Below are 22,120 nucleotides of genomic sequence, written 5' to 3' on the forward strand. Positions count from 1 at the left end.
TGGAGAAAAATGTTTTCTCCAACCTTTTAGCTACTAAAAGGGAAATCAGAGTTCAAGGGGTTAATATGAATCACTATTCAGAAATGAAACAAACTGGAAATGGAAGCAGCTGTCAAGCTCTCAATTATTGAAGCAGGGCTGAATTAACAAGTGCAGCCACATGGTTTCACATATTTGTTTATTTTGCCCTGTTGGTTTGGCCATTTAATTAAAAAAGGTCACAAAGTTGTGGATTGATTCCTTTTCCTTACAGAAGTGATACAAAACATACTGTACGGACGTAGGCCTATGCATATATTATATACATACACACAAATGTACTGTATAAGATATCCAAGTAAACATTCAGGTGGAAGCTGGGAGTGGGATGACACTGCTGGGGGTTGCAGAAATGACCAAAAGTAGGGTTAACCATTTATTTCCCATTTAGAAGCACAATAAAGAACACAACATAGGACATACAGTATAGTGGTGTACACAGATATCAGTGTTCTGAAATACACAGGGACACACCCTCCTCTTGGTCCCTATTCCTAGGTGAGGAGCCACCTAGATTGGGGAAAAGGGATGTGAAAGATCCTCCCAACCCTGCTGCTTACAGGGATACCTTCACATTTTGAATTGGAGTTATTGTTGCTTCACCAGATACTTGTCATATTGGTTGGAAATTCAGTTTACCTAAAAATATTTTGTCAAATAGGACATCTTACTGACACCAAGTGTCTACCAATGCTTAGATGCAATTTTTTAGGTATTTTCTTTAACCAAAGTTGTGGGAACATTAACACAACGTGACAAGTAGCTGCTGAAAGAACAGCTAATTTTCAGAATGTCGATGGTATTCCTTTGGTGCATGTCCCAGAGAGATGCTGGTGAAATGACAGCAGTGATGCTCATTATTCTCGATCACAGGGCGAGTGGATACAAGAGGACATTCAGCTCAGCTCCCCAGCCAACCCTCTGATGCTGATGGAAAAAAACAAAAGAACTAGAATGTGCTCTCTGGGACAAGAGAAGAAGCAGGGTCAGAGGAAAGCGCAGACCTGCTTGTAACGAGCTGGAAGGCTGGCACTCGTTCCTGCTAGATGCTAGGAGGAGACAACAGTATCAACCACAAGCTCATTTGTCCCCTTGAAACCACCTAAGATGGTTTCGCCATTACAAGTGGACCCGGCGTTTCACTATTCCTCTGATGAATATCCGTTGTTTGTTCAAAACATCACGTGCTTGCTTTTATATAAAACATTTTTTTTCCCCCATAAAATCTCAATAAAATAAAGTTGCTCTTAGTAGATGTCAGGACAAAGATATTAACAAAATAGGAGTAAAAAAGATCTCACAGTGAACACTGGGAACAAGAGTTGGGACCCCCCACCCCGTAATTGTTTTGACATGTGACAATAACAGACACAAATACAGCAGCTGGAACAGAAGACAGGTCAGGGAATTAAGCTCAAAGCGAATGCACTGACAGGACTATGGGCTGCTTCAGTAAATGCATTTGATAATAAGTCAAGCGGTGAAATTTGATCTGGTGAGAGAGTCAATAAGGCCAGACAAACTCTATAATGACCAAAACTTGTCTACTCATTTTATGGTAGCAAAAACAATTCAAACCCATTCAGATGAATATTCAAATACACTTTTTGCACTTTTAGTGGAGCAACTGATTGTTATAATTGAACAAACTTTAAGGCCCCAATTTCAAATTGAATGCTTGGGATAAAAGACAGCTGCACATGCAGAATAACTGATGTATTATGTGATAGAACCGAGTCTGTTAGGCCGTGTTTAGTTCAGAAGGGTTGTTAGCTCTCATGACTGACAGAAGCACTGAAGGCGTGTGGCGAGTCTGTTAAAAGAGACTACAACCCCAGTGAAATCGTGTGTGAAGCAACATGAGTGAAGCATCCCACCAAACACTGGAATTGTAAAATCATGGAATTCATTGAAAACATCCACATACACAAACGGAATGTGATCCTCGTTTTTTTCTGCGCTGGAACGACTCAAAGAGATGTGATCGAAACAAGGACAGGGTTTGTTTGCATGAACACTAAACACCTGCACAAACCTAGCCGCCATTGGACATACAACACTCAAAAGGCCTATAAACATTGGTTCAAGAACAGTCATTAAAAAAAAAAAAAAATTGGTCACATGGTCAAGGAGATTCATCTTTTTCTTTTCGACCGGTTGACAAAATGTTTACATTGGCTGTGATGTGGTTTCTTATGAACAGCCTTGCACTACATTACACCTACAACAAAGTAAGTTTGATGGCACGTGGAAAAGTAAACAGCGTACCACTTTGCCGGAACTTACACAACCCAAAGCCATCTCGCTTGTCATTCATGTACAGAATCGGTGTGTCCTCTGTGTGCACAGCATCCCCAGACCTGTGGAGTAGTGTTCAAGTGCACAGCCACTCTGTCACTTCCACACCTCTTCTGCCCCCCTTCACTTTGTACAGAGGAGTGAGTGGTTTTGACCAGAAAACAGACACACATCACTGGCACGGTCCGTTGCAGCGTGAGTGTGCCTGTGTATATATATGTATGTGTGTGTATGTGTATGTGTGTGTGCATGTGTGTGTGTGTGTGTGGTACTAGGGATGATTAATTGCACATCTAGTGGCACATCTTTTCTCCAGTCCTGATTTGGCCATTCCCCCTCAACTACCTCATCTGGACCCTTTCATTACACAGAATTCACACACAGAAAAAAAAAAAAAAAAAAAAAATCTGCAATTAGGCAAAGTTCCCAAAAGTTCACATTACAGTACTGTTAAGTCTTATTAGACAAAACGAAAAATACAAAAAGGCAGAGAGAAAAAGCTGACACCCAATTACCATCATCCTCAATATCTACATAGGAAAAGGTTTGTTTTGATTAGATATATTATCGTCATAAACATCATAATTATTATGATTATTATTCATTAATATTGTCACCATTATTATCCATTTTTGTTCAGGGAGAGACCCGAGTCGGGGGTGGGGATCAGTCACTGGGAGGAAGCCTTGGTGGCTATCGTGGAGACACAGTGCTGCTGGAAGTTAGGGGACATGGCCGAGTTGCAGCCCAGTCTCTGGCGCGGGCCCTTCAGGCCTCCGTCGCCCTCTACGATCCAGGGGCTGCCGCTGGCCTCCTTACCCAGCATGCTACAGCAGCCCGGTGCCGGGGGAGCGGGGTTAGGTACCATGGAGCTGGGCGTCTGTGTGCTCACCAGGCCTTTGGGCGGCTCACTGGCAGGAGCGTAGTCGGGGCTGTGAGTCTGAAGCACACTGGTGATGTGGTTCAGGAGGTCGTTGAAAAACTCCGGGACGCCCTCGTAACCTGGGAGACAAGCCCGAGTCACGCCGGTCATTCATGAATAAAGTGAAAGGGACAGTGCAAAGGAGAGGAATTTGTTTCTGCTGAAGTGGCTGCACAATAGGGTGACATCACCACATCTCTCCAGTTTCTATAGGGCGGCACCAAACACAGAGTGCAACCTGAGAGCCATGTCACCATAGCAACAAGCTCATATCAAAAGTAAAGCTTGCTGAATTCACCTCTTACTGTAGAGCCACCATATGCACTGATGCTCTTAGGCTTGGTCACTATAATTCCTCACTGTCTTCTTGTAATTTACTCTCAGATTACACGTGCTCCATCAATTAACCAGCAGGCAGCCTCTTCAAGACAAATAACACCCATGGAAGAGAGGCTGCACCTACCTGGGAATGCGTTGATGTCAATGACGGCATGTTGGCCTGTCTGGTTATTGATGATGACATCAATGCCAAATAAGGACACACCGAGGGACTGCCGCAAGGACCTCGACAACTCTCTGATGACATCATCACTAGGTGGCTGAGACACGCCCTCCACATTCTCTCTCTGTGGTGCAAGATACACATTTGTTCAACTGTCAGAAACAGAACTCAAACTAAAATTAAATGAAAATTACAGTCAGTGAATAATAGCTATCTGCTGCCAACACCTCAGTATTGTCTTACTTACCGAGGTCAGGTCTGAGGAGGACTCTGGCTTGGAAACATTGTGACTGTTGAAGAAAATGGCTTTCCTGTCTGAAAAGAAAATGGATGGGGGGAAAAAAGGTCAGGCAAAATTTTAGAGCTCTTACCAACATTGGTAGATGCTTTCCCAAAATAAATAGTCAATGAACACTTCTTATCTCAGGCACAAGGGGGCAGCAAAGCCTGATCTGTAACTCCTCTTACTTGGCATGTCAAGGACAAGGAGCTTTATTTGATATTTCACTGGATTTACTATGATTTCAATTCAACACCAGGGTCACATAGAGAATGGGACACTTCCCACATCATACACATGTAACATATAACCCTATAGCATGTGTGGTTTAGTATGGTAGTATCCCATTCAAAATGTCAAAATTTCTGCCCAAAATACCAGAAACACCAGCCCAAACAAGGTGTATTATTTTAAGCATTTTTGATTTAAAATCCAAACACACATTCGTTATGTGACTGTTAGCCAAGAAAGAAGACACACAGCTTAAGCTCTACTTGCCTCAGTCAAGGGATTTTCTTTGAACCAAAGACCAATGTGAAGAGACTGATTGCTAGATTTATTACTTTGCTATCTTTGCTATCATTTGTAATGATTAACGTCATTAGAGAGCATTAGAGAAAAGGTAGAAGGCGGGGAATAGAAGGAAAAAAGTGAATTCCACCACTGTCCAAGTAAATACCTCCCTGCTCTGAGAGCCGCATGCAGATGGAGTTCATCTTCATTCCCAAGCCTGCTGAACACAACACGAGGCACATTTCATCCCAGATGGAAGCATGCTTGGGAGGGCAAAATGGGCCCTTTTCTTATTTCTTACAGCAGAAGCCTCTCACACCACTAAGGCGGCTTATTTTATACCTTACACCAACACTAAATTAAACCTCTCTTTATCTTCAGACCTCAGTCATTCATCCAGCGTCTCTCCTGCTGGCTAGAGGCTGTGGAGGAGTTGCATGGATGGATGAAAGTCAAGTTACCTGTGGATATATGATACTGCAGTATGTTGCTTCACGTGTCTGATAAGAGACTTGTTCTTGTGCTCTGCCAGTCACTGTTCTGGGCCTGTTTTCTCTGCATTGTTATACAAAGTAGACTGTTGCACTGGCAGTAAAACGGGTTTGCATGAGGGCTTCTACATGCAAATGGTTGAATGCTGTGTGCCAGAGGACAACCCTGCAGTTAATGCTGCATTCTGGGAAAATGCCTGTGATGTGTTTGTGTGCAGACACAGAAAACTAGTCCTGCTTTTATCAACATGTACCAACAGGATGGGACCTGAAGTGCACTCTATTGTACCCTTTTAAAGGGTGAATAGGTCAAGTTATGGGGACTATATAAAGACTTTATGAGGTCTTTCATTGCGTAATCGGGAGAAGCTGAACGTTTTGTACACTTTGACCAGTGTGGCTGTAAAAAGCCCCTTGACTCTCTCTCTCTCTCTGTCCTCACCTGCTGGTCCAGCAGGGAAGTTCTTCAGGGAAGGCCTCTCCACCACGGTGTAGGACTCTCCCACCACAAACACCTTGTAGAGCACAGCGTTGTGGTTGATGAAGCTCTGGATCACACAAGGAGGCTTCACATCCTTCAGGTCCTCTTCACTGAAGATAATGGCCATCTGAGGACAGGAGGATGGCATGACTACTTCAAGTGATTTTTTTGGGGTTTTTACCCATATGGTGGTATTTGTTGGTCTATGAGAGTGTAACACATCCACAAAGTTTGAGCCATTAACTCCTTCCCTGTAGGAAGTAGACCGGACAACAAAACAATTTTGAGCCATGACACCAGGCTTTCCGGTCTATATTTATTTCATTCATTTTGGGGCAGCATATTCCCAGTGAAGCTCTCGTTCTTACAACAAGGAGGGAGTGAACAGGCCAAACTTTGTGGAGGTATTACACTTGCGTAGACCAACCAAGTCTTATTTTTAGCATTTTACTCCCAATTCTAAGCAATATGCCTATGAAAAACAAAGGGTAAACCATACATTTTTTCAAACCAGCCATCACATTCCAACCATTGGTTAAAACCTAACTCAGTTCAATGCTGTGTGTGTCAGGGAATGATGACTATTTGGCCACATGGACAGGAGGATATTGATTTCAGCTGACACAGAGACAAATTGGGTACAGCTCTTTGATTTTGCTGTTTGGAGTTGAGTTAAATGACAACCCAGTAATGAGGCGAGTGTTGCTGCTTACACAGAGCAAACCACAGAGGGTGTGGGTGACCTCTGAGGCCTGCAGCCTCTTACCTCATGGGAGTTGGTTCCATGGGCCACCCGTGTTTTGCAAACTAAGAGAGAAATAAGACAAGGGACAAACAGGCAAACAATTTAAAGAGGAAACACAACTTCCCCAATGCTGAAAAGCAGTAATGAGATGGCAAAAGTGGACTGCAGCTCTCACTGAAGCCTCTGTTACACTGAATACAATTTAGTGAAAACACACCACCATGACACTGCCATAGTACAGTCACTACTTAACAGTATAATATGTATAGAGGCATATGTTAACTTCCTCTATATTATATTCTTAAGATTGGAGTTGAAGGACTTACTGAAGGGGAATGTGAGTCCATGCTTCTTGATCTGCTCCAGTGTGTCTGGGCTACACTCTGTGTTCAGGACCATGAATGGAGGAGAGCAAATCCTCTCATCTAATAAAAAAAGAGGAAAAGAACAGATCGAAAAGGGGAGATGTAAGAGAGAACAAAACTTTATTAAATAACTTCAAAGATAACAGGAAAACAAATAAAATTAATTCATATGATCATCAATGAAGGCCAAATGTAGATTATTTTCACTAGTTTGATCCACTAAAAAATAAATGAATAAATAAATTACACCGCTTATGCCTTTTGTGACTATGGAAGCCTTTAAGAAGGTCAAGACCTGGAATGTAACCAGTAGATAAACCCTGGAGCTGCTCCTTAGGCAAGCAACAGGTAACAGACTTTGTAGACACTCCCTTTCCAGGGAGATTGGTACAGTTTCTGATTCAGAACAGCTATTACTGCTATTATTCAAAAATAAAGCTCATCTCTGTATAAATTAGGCCTGTAATTTCTACAAGGCCATAAAATCAGTTCTCAACAAAGACCTTCTTCACATATTTCACTACCAACTGCAGTACAATCAACATTCATTTTCAACATGTAAAAGTTATTCTGTGGTAAGGTGGCTTTTCTGTGAAACAGCACTTGAAGCTATTCCTCCTGTTACCATCCTTGGCCTACTTAGAAAACAATACCAGGCAGCACACCCTGCTGCACTCTGAGCAGAGATGTCTAAGACCTGTTTGACACGGAGAACAAATGGGTCTCTCTCGTTCACACACAGACAGATAAACACCTTGTTTAACGTTTCTGGACCATATAGTTTTATTTCCCTTTCAAGCCCATGACAGGATTATATAATCACCAGAGAATACACATTACAGAAGCCATCAGAGGGGAGGCCCAGGAGGACAAATGTCTCCTGTTCAAATAAATAAAGCAGGAAGCTGCCAAGGCTGTCTGCTCCTCCCCAAAAAACACACACACAGAGACACACAAACACTGAAATACAGGAAGACAAACAATATCACGGGAATCTACAGACAAGTCAAACCAGCTCAAGTCATCAAATACAGTCATGAGTTGTTGACTGACAGAAACCTGTAGTGCTGCCTCAATAACTAGAATGCAGTCTTAACTCTAACAAGACAGGTGCTCTTACAGAAGAGTCCACACTGAAGATACGGGAGGGCTGTTGATTAAACATGATTTGAACCAAAACAAACATTCTGCCTAATTGACAGTTTTTTTTTCTTGTCTATCTCATGTTTCTGCATCACGTCCTGTAGCAGCAGGTCGGTCAATTCTTTTGATAAGACAAGACTTCCTAAGCCACCACAGGAAATAAAAGAAAAACATCCTGTAGCTCCATCATACTTTGCCATATCAGGACCTATTGTGGATCCGTATTAATGTTCTGGCTTCTGCAATTTCCCCTCTACAGTAGGTACATGGGGTGATAAGGCAGCTGGTTTGAGATATCACCACAGGAAATCAATGAGGGGGCCCAACCAAGAGCTGGCAAATTGCTAATGACAAAAACACAATAGAAACACGCCGGTGTTTGTGTTCTGTGGGCCTCAGCAGAGGCTGGGCTCTCTCCCTCACTGAGTGCTGAGGTCAGGAGAATCTCATTTGCCTACATTAACTCCAGTGCTGAGTGGTGAACTCTGGCCACACAGTGGGCCCCACAGACATCTAGTGCCCCCAAAGCCATAGCAGCCAGTGTGGGCCCACCAAACATGCACACTTTTACACACACATGCTCTGGGCCAGTCTCACTGTGATGCATGGGAACTCACAAGGCCAGAAATCACCAAAATAAATTCTTAAAGGCAGAATGAGTTGCATGTTCAGTAGTTTTATCAGCTCTGATAATGAAAATGTGGCTGCCACTGTGTGTCAGACAGTCCTGTGGTAATGGCAGCAGGGTGAAGTAGTAAGTACGGAAACGAGCCGGTGTCAGCAAGTATTCGTCCTGGTGAAGTATCCTTAAGCAAAACATCTGAATCCCTACAGCTCCAGGATTGCTGCTCTGTAGCTGATACAGTATGTGCTTTGACCTCTATGTGAAAGGGAACAAGGGAAAAAAAGAATTTTCCTACAGGGACGAATAAAGTATCATATTTTATTATCATTAACCCGAAAAAAAAAAGCAGCACAGAACACGCCAGGATAATGTATGCTTGATCCCGAATTTTTTCCATGTGCCTCTAATTTATTAGAGGTGCATGCATCCTCTGTATTTTCACATGGAACAAGGGATGCACCGATTTGTAATCCAAGTGCTGATACAGAGTACAAACCTTTAAATATCAGCCGACACAGAGCACTGATCTCATCCATTACTTTCACTGAACACTGTATATTTGGACCTTTGATTTGGGATTGCTCTTATAAATTATATGAATCCTTCTTTCCCACCACTTGAAAAATAAGAGTAACAAAAATGAGGAAAATGAAGAGTTTTATTTTTATTTATGGCATGTTACTCAAGACCCTTTGCAAGCCATTAGTCTTTACAGAATTGCTCTGTGGCCCCCATATCAAGCATATATCAGCCTTTATGAACATTCACTCAAATCAAAAGGCAGAGAGCAAAGGAAAAGACCCTCAAAGCAAGCTCAGACAGATCTAACATAATTCAGATTTTCCTTTCCTGGCAATCTACTGATAACCAATGAGAAAACCTCCACACTTTCTCAGGAGCAGGATCTGATTTTGTGCTTTCTAATTTCTTTGTGCAGCTGGACGTGTTCCAGCGTTGGCTCTGTAGCCACTGAGTTTAAGCAGTGGGAAGCCTGCAGGGTTAGCACATCACCCATGTCTGCACTGGCTATAACCAGACTTGCCATACTATTGTTGTTTTAACAGGACAGGAATAACAACTAGATGTCTTTCAGAGAACAAAGCGTTGTGGAGAATATCCCTATTGCATCATGAGCTCCCAGAGACTCTTGAATTTAAATGTGTCAAACAAAAGCCATGAAAAGACTTGAAACTTGTCAAATGAAAAATACCCAAAGGTCAAAGTTAAAGATTTATAATAAAGAAAAGTGCAGAATGGCGGATAAGAGAGCGCGGCCAAGTTTGTCTCTGTGTCCATGCTTGGCTGTGTGACGCTCCGGGAGTAGGTGGTGGAGGGGGGGATCAATCTCCGGCTCTGTCTAAACACTGTAGGCTCTCAGCAGACCAAGTGGAGCCATGGAAGACATTTACGGGATTCCTTATTGATTTTTTTTTTTCACTCATTATCTAATTTATTTGCTGTTTAAAAACCTTTTTCGTATGTCATTTTACCATTTATCCATTCTGTTTTATAATTTTCATGTGTGTAAATACATAAACTGTAAACTCAGTACAAGTTCAGAGCAGCACTGGTTGGCCCTGTGCCCTGAACCAGCTGAGAATGTATGGGAAGGAATTTCTCCACGATAGGCCTGTTATAACACCCCAGATTCTGATCATATCTTCCCTGTGGCTTGATCCATTAGGTGCTGAGAAAAACAGAGAGCAAGGTTACATTAAGCTTCATGAAGTGCAGAGCTGTTTAGGCGGAAGGCTGAACTCTACTGTTGCTATTTAGAGCTTGTTTCCTAGAAACCCCAGCATCCTCTCTCGCTGCTCTTCATCCCTCCAAGGCAAAGCAGCAGTGTTTTCAATATTTTAAATTGAACTCCAAACACCGCATGAGTAAACTGGTAATTCTCAACATCTCTAAGAGGCTTGTGCTCCAATTACAATTATGAATTATTTATTTGGAAAAAAATGACATTGTTTTCTCACAACAGCCTCTTTATAATGAGATGCTCATCATCTAATCATTCTGATGAAGCACGGTCAAAGGAAAGAAGCTGACAGGCAGGCAATCTTTTATTTAACTAGGCAGTTCATCGCTGTCTGCCACTTGGCTGACATGACTTGGATACGTTTCTGTAGTCTTTAACGGCATCACACTAACTTTGAAATGTTGTGTTTTAATAATGATCATTGGCTTAGATAGATCAATTGTTACTGTTGGTCATGTCTGAGTGGCTGTCAGTGATACATGGATTAATGTTGGTACCAGGCAACACTACTCACCATCATAATAAAAGGATGTGAACACAATCCGGTAATACAAATAACCCAGAAGAGGTCCAGTTTGAAGCTCTCCGTTTATTTATGAGAATTCTTTTACCCTAAAGTGGAAGAGAATACCTTGGACAGATGAACAGATTGAGAGAGGCCTTCACTTTATAGATGACTTGACGACTGTTGCTATCTATAAAAACAGTTTAAGATTTCAAAACTTATGTATAAACAGAAACCAGTAGATTCCACTGAGTAACATAAACAGCTACCTTGCTCTGGCTCACAGGGGAAACACAAAACCAAGTTGGACAACAGCACAGAGCCAAAGTTCAATGAGCTCAACTATGAATCATGCACAATGGCCTACGTCTAACACTAATCCATTAGCGCTAGTGTCGCCTTTGTCTGGCCACTCCTTATTAAACACGATATTAAACACGAGTTAATTCGTGTTGTTACATTATATTCATTTAAACAAATTCAGAGAATAGATAAATGTAATGTGACTGCGGGTATCTAACATTGTGAGATCACCGAAGAGGTAAAATATGGCTCACTGTTGCAGAAAAAGGACAAGCGCACCTCAAGTGCTTCCTCCCATTGAGTACTATTCTGAGCCAATCAGGCTGCTGAGCATGGCAGGCTCTCTATGGCCTTTAGTACTAGGTTGCCTTGGCAGCTGGGGCTGCTCCAGGACTCCATGGTCTCTGCTGATAAGGAGGAGGAAGTGGCTGTGCCCAAGCAAGCACAGTGGACTTTCCACACTCTCTCATACTATGCACTGTTTTAACCTCACCTTGTCTACAGCTCTCTCTTCTAGACAAATGCTGGCTCTTTTCTGTTGACCAAAGAAACTAAAATCTTCATCCTAGATGGTGTGAGCTAAGATTAAACAACTTATAGTTCCTGCTAACGTCTAAACCAAACAGAGCCATCAGAGAAATCTGGAATGTAAGCTAAAGTGTGAGCAGAAAGCACCACTTGCAATAATGGAAGCAGAGTGGGGGGAAAAAAAAGCTTCCTATAAATGTGATGAGTGAGCTACCTTCCTCTTCAAACTAGCCCTTGAGAGAGAGAGAGAGAGAGAAAGAGAGAGAGAGAGAAAGAGAGAGAGAGAGAGAGAGAGAGAGAGAGAGAGAGAGAGATGCAGCTTATAGTCTTTGTTATGTAACTATCATCATGTCTGTTTGGATAAAAGACGTCTTTTTGCGATTCTATTTTAAGAAACTACTGGCACTGCCGACATTCTGAAACGCCTCTGATCAAATCCTCTGACACAAGACTGCAGTGCCTCACAGACTCACAGACACAGTGAAGTAATACTTCCAGGGTTTCCTGCCATGTATGGGGGTAAATGAACAGTGGATGAGTCACAGGTGTGCTCACAGCGTGAAACGTGTGTGCGGTGCAGAGGGAATGCGCTCCTGTCGCTAACGTCCTGTCATCATTCCACTGCTCTGCTCACAGCCAGAAGACACTGGCCGCTGCTGAGTTTATGAGCCCAGTGACAGAGAAAGGCGTTTCTGGCCCGGCTTGATGACAGCCTCTCCCCTAACTTATGGGACTGTGATCCATCAGAGGGAAGCCTACTGTACACAGAGCCGTGGGCCAGGTTCACACTGGGTTCAGTTTGGGGAGAATGGAAAGGTGCTTCTGTCATGTGTGGGGCGGGGGGGCAGAATTATGATATTAGCCCTGTACTCAGCCAGTGAGAATAAAACACGAACTCGGAAGCATCAAATAACATTATTCAAAAGAGAGGTGACATCCAGCGCAGTCATACGTTACCCATCTGTCTCCTCTGGAACTGGAGAGGAAAGACAGAGATCCTGCAGTCACCACAAATCCGTTTTCTCCTTTGTACTTTAGTGAAGCACAAAAAGTTTCCACCTCTGGCAGCAGCAACATGAATAGCAACACCAATGACAGTGGTTCTTACCGCTGTGTTTAGCCTTAGTAGCTGGTCTGCTAATGTTAGCCTCTTGAACACCTTTAGCCCTATGCTTGTTTGTCTTTTCTCTCAATCTAAGTCTGCTGTCCACTACTGTGACATGTATGAACTAATGAGCTTAGCTACTGGAGCTAGACACAAATCTGGAAGACCCAGCATCTAGTAAACAAACACCACAGCCACACTTCTTGGGACAGTTTCCAAAAAAATACATATGGACAATCCATGGATTAATTCTGATGACCAGCATTGTGCAGTGCATGGATTAACTCCACTGAGCTTCAAACAGCTGCTTGTGGCTTATCTGTGACTTTGTAGCTGGCCATTGGTTCAACTGTTCTGGCTTAAGTACTTACATCATCAGTGGGCCCTAAAGGGGCCCCGTGTTGGGGTCCTTGTCTCCAAGTTTTTATCCTGTGTCTTACTCATTGCTAATATTTTACTGCATTTATTTTATCCTGAGCGCTTGCTTAGCCATATTTGCTGCCAAGTTTTTCTTTGATCCTGTATTTTGGTGGACCTGCCGCTGAATTCTTTTAACACAAGATGGCTTGTCCAGACTGCTGGCTACTGAACAGGGTCAACAGACGTATTAGTTAAACCAAAGGAAGAAATTAGTTTCCATGTCAAATGTTTCCATTTTTTGTTTGGTTTTCCAAGACAAATTTCCCTTTTTGGCCAATAAAGTCTATCTTAACTTCTTCTTATCTTCTTCTGTATTTTTGTTACAATGAAGCATTTTGGAAACTGTTTTAAAAGGTGTTATATCAGAAAAAAACGTGTTATGATAATATTATAAAAGAATATTATAAAAGAAAATTTTCCAGAAGGAGAAGCAATTCATGCAATCAAAATTCAAAATACCCTTCATGATATCAGACGTGATATCATGATATACCTGATTTTAGCTCATAATATGGTGACTGCATGGCCATGACCATGTTAGCTGACAAGTCTTACCCTGCATACAGCTTTCTATCCTATGGACAAGCTGGTAGGATTTGCAGCGGTCCAGAAGTGTTCGGATGGCTGGAAGGGGGTCCAGGACAATGGTCTCAGGGTGGGCATCAATGTAGTCCTGAAACACACACATACACATGCAAATTATGGCGGACAATAAACACACAGAAGTAAGCAAACAGCAAACACAGTGAGCATAAGCGGGGTCAATACGCCTCGCTGTATGTATGTGTGCACGTGTGTGGGTGTGGGTGTGTGAGAAAAAGAGAGTTGTAAGCCAGCAGGCCTATGGAGGTTACATCACTATATCTCTGCGTGGCCGGCTGTTAGGTCAGCATGAGGTTTGCCATTTTACATAACCACACTCCCCATCTCTTCTCGTCTACTCTATTCTCACTGTGTCCCCACACCAACCTCCTCTCCGCATCCCAGCTCTCCATTTTCTCCATATTTCCATCCCTGCTCTGTAAATTTCTCTGCCAGCCTTTCCTTCCAAGCAATTTACACTCTGACTCACAAACAGTGTCAGGTGGAGCTGGCTGGCCTGCACATTATACAAACAGCCTGCCTCCTCACATCACAACCCTTTAAAAAACACCACAGTGTGACCGTAATCCATGTTTGCAAGAAATAAAATACACAGTTACGTCAGACATCAAGCACACTCGCACACAATGGAAAAATGTCGATATACGCACAGGCGCGCAATACACAGGCACATTTACGCACAAGACATGTAAACAAATGTCTTTTCCTTGACATGGAAGACCCATCTGTAGGATCTGCCTGGATCTACCAGGCAGCACTGATCAAAGCCTGTTGAGTGGTTACGTAAGACAAACATGCTGCCGTCAAAAATAAACCCACAATAATCTTCCAGGAGGTAGATGATACAAAAACATAGACAACAGAAGGAGGTGCAATTGAGATTATCACAAGCAGGCAGGGGTTTGGGAAGAAAACACAGATGTTTGTCAGCAAAGGTGAGACACTGAGAGGGCCGCACATTTTATTATCCATTCTCATAACAAATCCATTTCCATGGGGAGTTTGCAGTAGAAAGTCACACATATGGTAGTGGGACACTACAATGTGTGATACTGATTGGGAGCCGGGTCAGAGTCTGTGATGCCACCGCCATGAGATCTAGAGCTGCCAATAATTCTCAGCACTTGTGCTACTGTGCATGTGATACCAGACAGCTGGGATTTACCATATCAGGTTGGTTTGAGAAAGTTATGAAATTTTCATTTCATATAGAATGACTGCTGTAGCAAGAAGTAGCCAAGCTCTTGATATAGGATGCAAAAAGTGCAGTAAAAAAATAAATAAATAAATGAATAAAAAAAAAAATCACAGTATCACTTCACCCATAATCACCCTGCCCATATTATGGATAGTATTTGTAATTCAATTCGACCCAGGTCTGGTGAGCACATGGCTTGCACTTCAGGCCACTGAATCACCACAGGCATTTTGTTTTGAATAAACAGTATTTTAAAGAGGAAGGCTTGTTCCATGTACAACACAAACACACGGGGGTAACTCATCGTTGCAGCTCAGGGATATTATCAATGATTTTGACATTCTGAAATTTAATCAAAGATGATTGTTGTATTCAGTTATAGAGTCAAATAGGGCTGGGTGATATAGTGATATTGATATGAAACTAGATACCATCTGGGATTTCAGGTATTGTGTTATCGTGATATGGCAGTAGTGTTTTCTTAAAGGACATGTATTTTTCTGAAATTATTAAACTGTTATAGCTGTTTTATTATTTGTATCTACCTGCTTGATCATATCCACATTACTGATGATTGTTTGGCAAGAATCTCTTCTGTTTAAATATTTTATGACAGCACCAACAGTCATTCGTACATTATCGCCCCAATATCAATATCAAGATATTTGCTCAAAGATATTGTGATATTTGATTTTGTCCATATTGCCAAGCCCTAGTGTCAAAACAAAAGAGGTAAAGAGAGAGCTGACCCACAAAGATAAGCTCTTGATTTAACAAACAATGTTTGTTTCAACCCTCTCCTATGGTCACAAGCTTTTGGGTAGTGACTGAAAGAACAAGATCACAGATAAAAGCAGCCACAGAGATTCCTTCGCAGGGTGGCAAGCCCACTCTCTGTGATAAGGGTTAGAGCGCAATGATCTGGGACAACCTGGGAGTTGAGCCACTGCTGCTTTGCACTGAGAGGAGCCAGCTGAGGTAGCTGAGGCACTTAGTATGACCGCACCACCTTTGGAGATTTACTGGGCACAGCCAACTGGGAGAACTGGGGGAGACTGAAGACGCACTACAGGGACTACACAATCCCAGCTGGCCTGAGGCCCCTGCTCCAGCTCCTTTGGAGGTAGCTGGGAAAAAGATTGTTTCTGTTACCCTGCTGCCTTGATCCTGACCCGATTAACAATCACGACAATGGGTGAATCGACAGATGTATTTATTATATAAAGTGCGATGTATTTATTAGCATGTGAGCTACAACAATAAGGTAACAGCAGCAGCATCCAAGTAGCCGCTGTATCCTTGAACCATGACGGGTCTCTCCCATAATGTGGTTAATGTCTGTGTGTGTGTGTGCCTGTCTCCATGCGTGCATGTGTTAGATGACTTGGCTTGGCTGTAAGGGTCAAGGTTCACCTCTAATGTGCCTGCGAGGGAACCTGCCTGCTGCTGGGAACAGACTGGCCCTTATTTTGTTGCAATGTGGCATCAGCCAGCTGGGCAGAGTGAGTCATAATGCTGCCTGAGGAGGGACACTAAATTAAACCAATGACCGCTGGCAAGTAGCACCTTCCTACCAATAAATGCCAGCTTATTTTTAACGGGGCGGGGTCAAGCATCGACTGCAAATCTGTTTTAAGATCTATTGCAAATCTGTGGTACTATAACAAACTGAAGACACATGACCAGACACAGGTTTGTTGCATTTTAAACCACGACTACAATCATCAAAAATACGTAGGTTACAGGAGGATTAAGGAAGATTGATTGGTTGCACTTTAAATGTACCGCATCGTGATTGTTGCTAAAGGGATGTTGGGAATGTGCACCTCAGCAACAAATTCATGTATAACCAGTTTTGTCAGAATGCTTTACAGAAAAAGCTTCTGCAGCAGTGAATGCAGCTCAGCATTAATATTGACCGGGGTTTGATGTTGAAGTAAATGCTCTGTGCTAACTTCCCGTTTGTTCTTCCTAATTGAGCAGTTGGGAACATGTTGACAGACACATGATGCTGATCATAATCACAGCTCTTCTGCGGCAGCCAAAAAGGGAAGCCGGTGGAATAAAATTGGTCTTCACACCAGCTCTAGCACTGCCAGATTAGTGAAGAACACACACACACAGACACACACACTTGGAGCTGAGACCTGCTGTGATGTGACAGACACCAACTAAACACTTACTGTCCCAATGAGACGTTTCCCACTCCAATAAGAACAAGCAAAACTCTTCAAGAACTTTTAAAGACAGCTTTTACGTTTCATATAATTAGCCACCTCATGCTAGGGAAAAAAAAAATCAGTGATCTGTCAGTGACCTTGCCATGAATTTAAATTGTCACATAAATCACTGTAAATATAAATGACTGTCATCCATATATGTTTCCTGTCTAAGGCAGTGCCGCAGTGTCAGTGAACCTACCACTCAGCACTCCTACATGTTTACCATGACATACCTTCAGATTTTTCTCATGTCTTTGCTTCTCAGCTGTACCTGAAATTCTTGGTTGTGTTCATTGTGTATGCATGCTGATAGTATCTGATCAGTATGTCAATTACGCCATACAGCTCAACAGTGTGAGGTCATTCATCACTACAACAAATGTCACAATATGTCAAGTAACTGAGGAGTGAATCAAAAATTACACTGACCGCAGTCGTGTGTGTATTGATTGAAAAACAATATTTTTCCAGATGCTTCCAAAAAAGGTTGTAATTTTCCACACCTTTGTAGGACAGAGAGAGGACAGAGGAAATGAAGATGCCTACCTGTACTCTCTGCACCAGCAACACAGCCTGCGAATCGTTCTGGTCCGCCTCCAGGATGAGGTCAGTCAGCTTGTGGATGATGACGTCCAGGGGACCCTGCTCCTCCAGGGGCTGGCTGAGGTCCAGCTAAGAATGGAAGAACAGCCAAAGGTCAAAGGTTATGACACAGCCCAGACAGATTCTGAAGTGCATTACTAATGGAGATACTTGGATGGTAACCATTGAGAAACTATGCTTTACAGGGGTTTAAACAGTAAAAAAGGGTTTGGAGGCAAATTCTATTGTAAATTATAACTGGTTCCTTAGGTAGATCCACTTCTACTTGTCTGATGTTAATGGATTTGGATTCTGTGACCTGTTATTGTATGTTCTGTTTTAAGTGTTTTAATGTTTGTTCATTTGTATACTGTTTGAAACATTGTATTACTGCTTTCTTGGCCAGGCCTCCCTTGAGAAAGAGATCTTGAAATCTAAAGTGGATTCACCTGGTTAAATAAAGGTTTAATAATAAATTTAAAAAAGAAAATCGTCTTAGCTATTTTAATAATCAATGTAAAGCATCCACTCTTGTAATTTATTGCTGTTGTGATAGCTTATACCATTATAATAAAAAAGAATACAAATGTTCAAACATTAATAACTAGCAATAATATTTAACTGGTGTTCCTCCATGATGATATATTTTGAGCACAAATATCAGGAAGAGAGGGCAATAACATGATTGACTGAACTGGCTCACAAGTAGTTGAATCAGCTCTCTATAGAAGTAGATTTAGCGAGACGGTGGGTTAATAGACACAAGCACACACACACTAAAACTTTTAGAGGAGAAGGGAGCGAGATGCCAGGCTTTAGGGGCATAATGGCCACTCCTCTGCTGGCGAACATGTTCTGTCCAAATCACAAGGGGCCTCTTTTGTGGCTCCAGCTGAATGTATCCACTGTGATGTTAAGTTACGGTTGGGTCTATGTGTGAGAAACAACTCTTACTGATAAGATCTAACAGTGTAAGGGCATGCCTATCTTCTTTTGCTAGTGTTTCACAAAGGTCCATCATACAGGAAGAGAGAGAGAAAGTGAGAGAGAACGGAAAAAGAAACAGAAACAAAAAATAGATGCAGAGTAGCTTGGATTTCAAAATCGCAGAAAATTTCACATTTAGTGAAAACTATTTTGAGACAAACACAAATCAGCAGAAATCTATGACTAGACTTGAGGCAACATGCTGCTTAACAGCAGTAATACAGCTGGGGCAGTCATAATTTATCCCATTAGTTATACCACGGCCTGTACTATGAAAGGGGCTCAACAGCAACGAAAGAAAATGCCTTGTATTCATGCAAAAAAAAAAAACTTGCTGTAAATATAAACGAACATGTATTCATAGTGTATGTATATAGGCATGTCTTTGTACATTATGCAAGTGATTCAGAAAGAGTTAACTGTGTAGAAATTGTAAGAGAAAACAGTCTTGATTGCAGAGAAGCCGTTATGTAACAAGGTGGGACACTGATTCATCACCTACATGCAGCTAATCAACAAATGGGGATCACCAGATCACCACTAACAAAGGACAGTTCAGCCGCACCTGTGCAAACAAACCAGAGTCAGGATCACACTGTCCTTTGTGTGGCTCAGACAGTATGCAAACCCAGAACAAATACACCTTAGTCACATAGGTGCGGATCAATTGAGCGCTGGTCAGAGCTCCGGCCAGAGAGCCAGTGTTGCATGGTTAATCATTCTGAGAGGTGTGATGGATAGATGACTAATTAGCGGCGTACCCTTGGTCATGCCCTGAAAAGTCAATTGCGCAAAGCGGTAAATCAGTTAAATATCAATCGATTTAAACGTCAAGGCTTTATCCAGGTTAGACTACACAATATCCGACTGTACTCTTGTTCCCAATTCAAATGGTGCAATCTGATGTTAGAGGTATGGTTAATGTCTTATCTAGAATCTCCCAAATGAGGCTAGCATAATCTGGGCTGTCTATAGTGAGTGGGCACAGCTTATGCTGCACATTATGAAGCATGGACAAAGTACACAAACACACAAAGACACACACACACACACACACACACACACACCCTGCAGTGTGCTATTTAAACTGTATCCCCTTAGGAGCTCATTATGCTACATCATTACTGCATCTCTCATTCCCTCCATTTCTTATCGCTGCTGAGACTCATTCCCTGTCACTCTCCACTCTTGGTGCCTGTAGCAACACGCCTTGAAGCTCACCTATGACATACCAACATGTGGTGCAAAAAAATGCAAACATCACCGACCAAAGATAATAAGTCGAGTTACTTTGGTTCAAACTCCAGTGATGTTTGCAAATATCTGTACTTCAATTGCAATGATTGCAATCAACTGGCATGATAGCAAAAACTAGGGAAAATAAGGCGCAGGTTAAAAATATGGAATTACCTTTTAATATTCAGAATAACATTGTAAATAAACCCAAAGGCTGATAAACTGGTGTGCTTTTATTTATAAGGCAATTCATATGCTCTGCTCTTATCTATGTATATATATTTTGTGGAAAAGTACTGGACACTCAATCTCAGGATTTCTAAAAAGGCTTTTATGCATTCTTCACCATCTATGTGGGACATAGGCTGCAGAATGACTTACAATTAAAAGAGCTGATCTCACGGGATGCTTTTAAATGTAAAATGAAACACTGGGAGTCAGATTTTCTAGGATGCTGGTGTTTGCTACAGTGTAGTTGGACACTTCTTTGTAATGCTTGTTCCACGAGTTTGTTGTTTATTAGTGTCTTTTTGTCTACCTGATTTAACCTGTACTGCACTGCACTGTCTTTGCCAGGTCACTACTATTGCAAAAAAAGTTCTTAATACCAATGGGATTTTTTCCTGTGAAATGGTAAATGGGCTGCATTTCCATAACGCTTTTCTGATCTACCGACCAGTCAAAGTCCTACAATGTTCATCCATTCTCACACACACACACACACACACACACACAAACATGCTGATGGCAAAGGCTACCAAGGTGCCATGCTGCCCATCAGGAGCAGTTAGCAGTTCAGTGACTTGCTCAAGGACACGTCGACATGCTCTCTGGAGGACAAAGGCATTGAACCAGGAACCCCCCGATTACCATACGAGCATTCTACCTCCTGAACCATGCTGCCCAATAAAAAAAAAGGTTTGAATAGATGCTCTCTTAAGTCAGTATCTCTGGCAGTGAGGTAGGTTTATCAAAAATCACGTGTGTTTGACAGGCTTACATGTAGGCACAAAGACATGAGCATATGGCAGATGCATAATACACATAAACATGCCGCTGTGACCTTAATAGGGCTGTTGAAAAGTCAACACCCATAAAAACTGCTGTCACTTGTGGATACACACCGCACTGGAACTATAACACTACCTGCTGTGAACATGGATAGAGACAGGGCTACAGCAGGTGTGCTACAGAAGGGCTGATGTGAAGAGAGCGTGACCCGAAAGCTGCCCCTCTCTCTCTCAGTTCCTGTCCCATTCTGTCTAGCTAGCAGTGTCTGGGTCTGTGGCATAGGGCGGGGTGGCAGGGGATTTGACTGTGCTCCACTGAGGCACAGCTTTTAATCTCCCGCTTGCACAACACAGAGGGCCCGTCCACAGCCTGGCCCCTCCACAAAAACAGGAGTCTACATGACGGGGTCAACACCCACTGGCAAGGACACATCGCAGAGAATGAGGCTCTCCAGTCCCAATGTGCGTACAGAGTGACCGTGCTTTCGAACTCATCCAAAAACCCAGCGGTAAAGTCACTGATGTTCCGCTAAATGCTAAAAGCAGAAATGTCAGCCGAAGTCTTTGGATGTCCCTTTGGGACAGAGCTCTAGCGGTGGGCCATGGCAGTGATGGACAGCACAGAAAACATACCCAATCCTGGAGGGAGAGGAGAGGTCAAGGGCAACATATTTTCAGCTTACATGTAACTCCACGAAGGGCCTTAGCTATTCCCTGTGGAGAACCAAGATCACTAAATTTGAACCAACAGTATAGATGCTGTTGCATAATTTAGTGCAAGTGTATTGGACATAAATGTCTGTAGCATGATCCAGTGTGTTAGGAAGAGTACATTTGCTTCTGTCTGATGAGGCCTTTGTCTCATTCTTCCTACTTACATCAGCTGGGTCTAGTCTCACCTGGATTTTGCTTTGTTCTCAGACAGATCAACTTAGAGGCAGTCTAACCGCAGACAGACACATGATGAATGATTTATTTTGAACGCTGTGTGGCACTTGACACCTTGGTATAAGAGAACAGATGTATTTGAGACAAACCGTGGCTGCTAGCCACATCTCATACAAATATAAGACAAAGGAAAAACATAAAGGCGACTCTCCAGCCAAACAATGTGTGGAGGGTCACAATGGGAGCTAATTAGGCTAAAGGCCGTCTCCTCAGCCTCCCCGGGGTCCATAGAGTAATTAGACTTGTCTTGCTGCTGACAGTCTTTTGTGCTGGAGGAGCTGGCTTATGAGGTAACTGCCTTTCAGCTTTC

General features: G+C 42.5%; 1 protein-coding gene across 3 annotated transcripts in view; it reads right to left on the bottom strand.

Moving 5' to 3' along the window:
* Positions 1 to 402: 402 nt before the first annotated feature.
* The window catches only part of LOC115354312 (inositol-tetrakisphosphate 1-kinase-like), a 578,973-nt gene continuing 557,255 nt past the window's right edge, over positions 403 to 22,120 (bottom strand). For all 3 annotated transcript variants that reach the window (XM_030044655.1, XM_030044654.1, XM_030044653.1), the window contains 8 exons: positions 17,594 to 17,719; positions 13,580 to 13,697; positions 6,598 to 6,696; positions 6,293 to 6,333; positions 5,488 to 5,653; positions 4,009 to 4,076; positions 3,723 to 3,885; positions 403 to 3,339 (listed from right to left, as the gene is read on the bottom strand). In XM_030044655.1, the coding sequence (XP_029900515.1) occupies positions 3,008 to 3,339; positions 3,723 to 3,885; positions 4,009 to 4,076; positions 5,488 to 5,653; positions 6,293 to 6,333; positions 6,598 to 6,696; positions 13,580 to 13,586 (876 nt within the window). In that variant the 5' untranslated portion in view covers positions 13,587 to 13,697; positions 17,594 to 17,719 and the 3' untranslated portion in view covers positions 403 to 3,007. The remainder of the gene's footprint in view (positions 3,340 to 3,722; positions 3,886 to 4,008; positions 4,077 to 5,487; positions 5,654 to 6,292; positions 6,334 to 6,597; positions 6,697 to 13,579; positions 13,698 to 17,593; positions 17,720 to 22,120) is intronic.

The sequence above is a fragment of the Myripristis murdjan genome, chromosome 22, assembly GCF_902150065.1.
Source record: "Myripristis murdjan chromosome 22, fMyrMur1.1, whole genome shotgun sequence".
Lineage (NCBI taxonomy): Eukaryota > Metazoa > Chordata > Actinopteri > Holocentriformes > Holocentridae > Myripristis > Myripristis murdjan.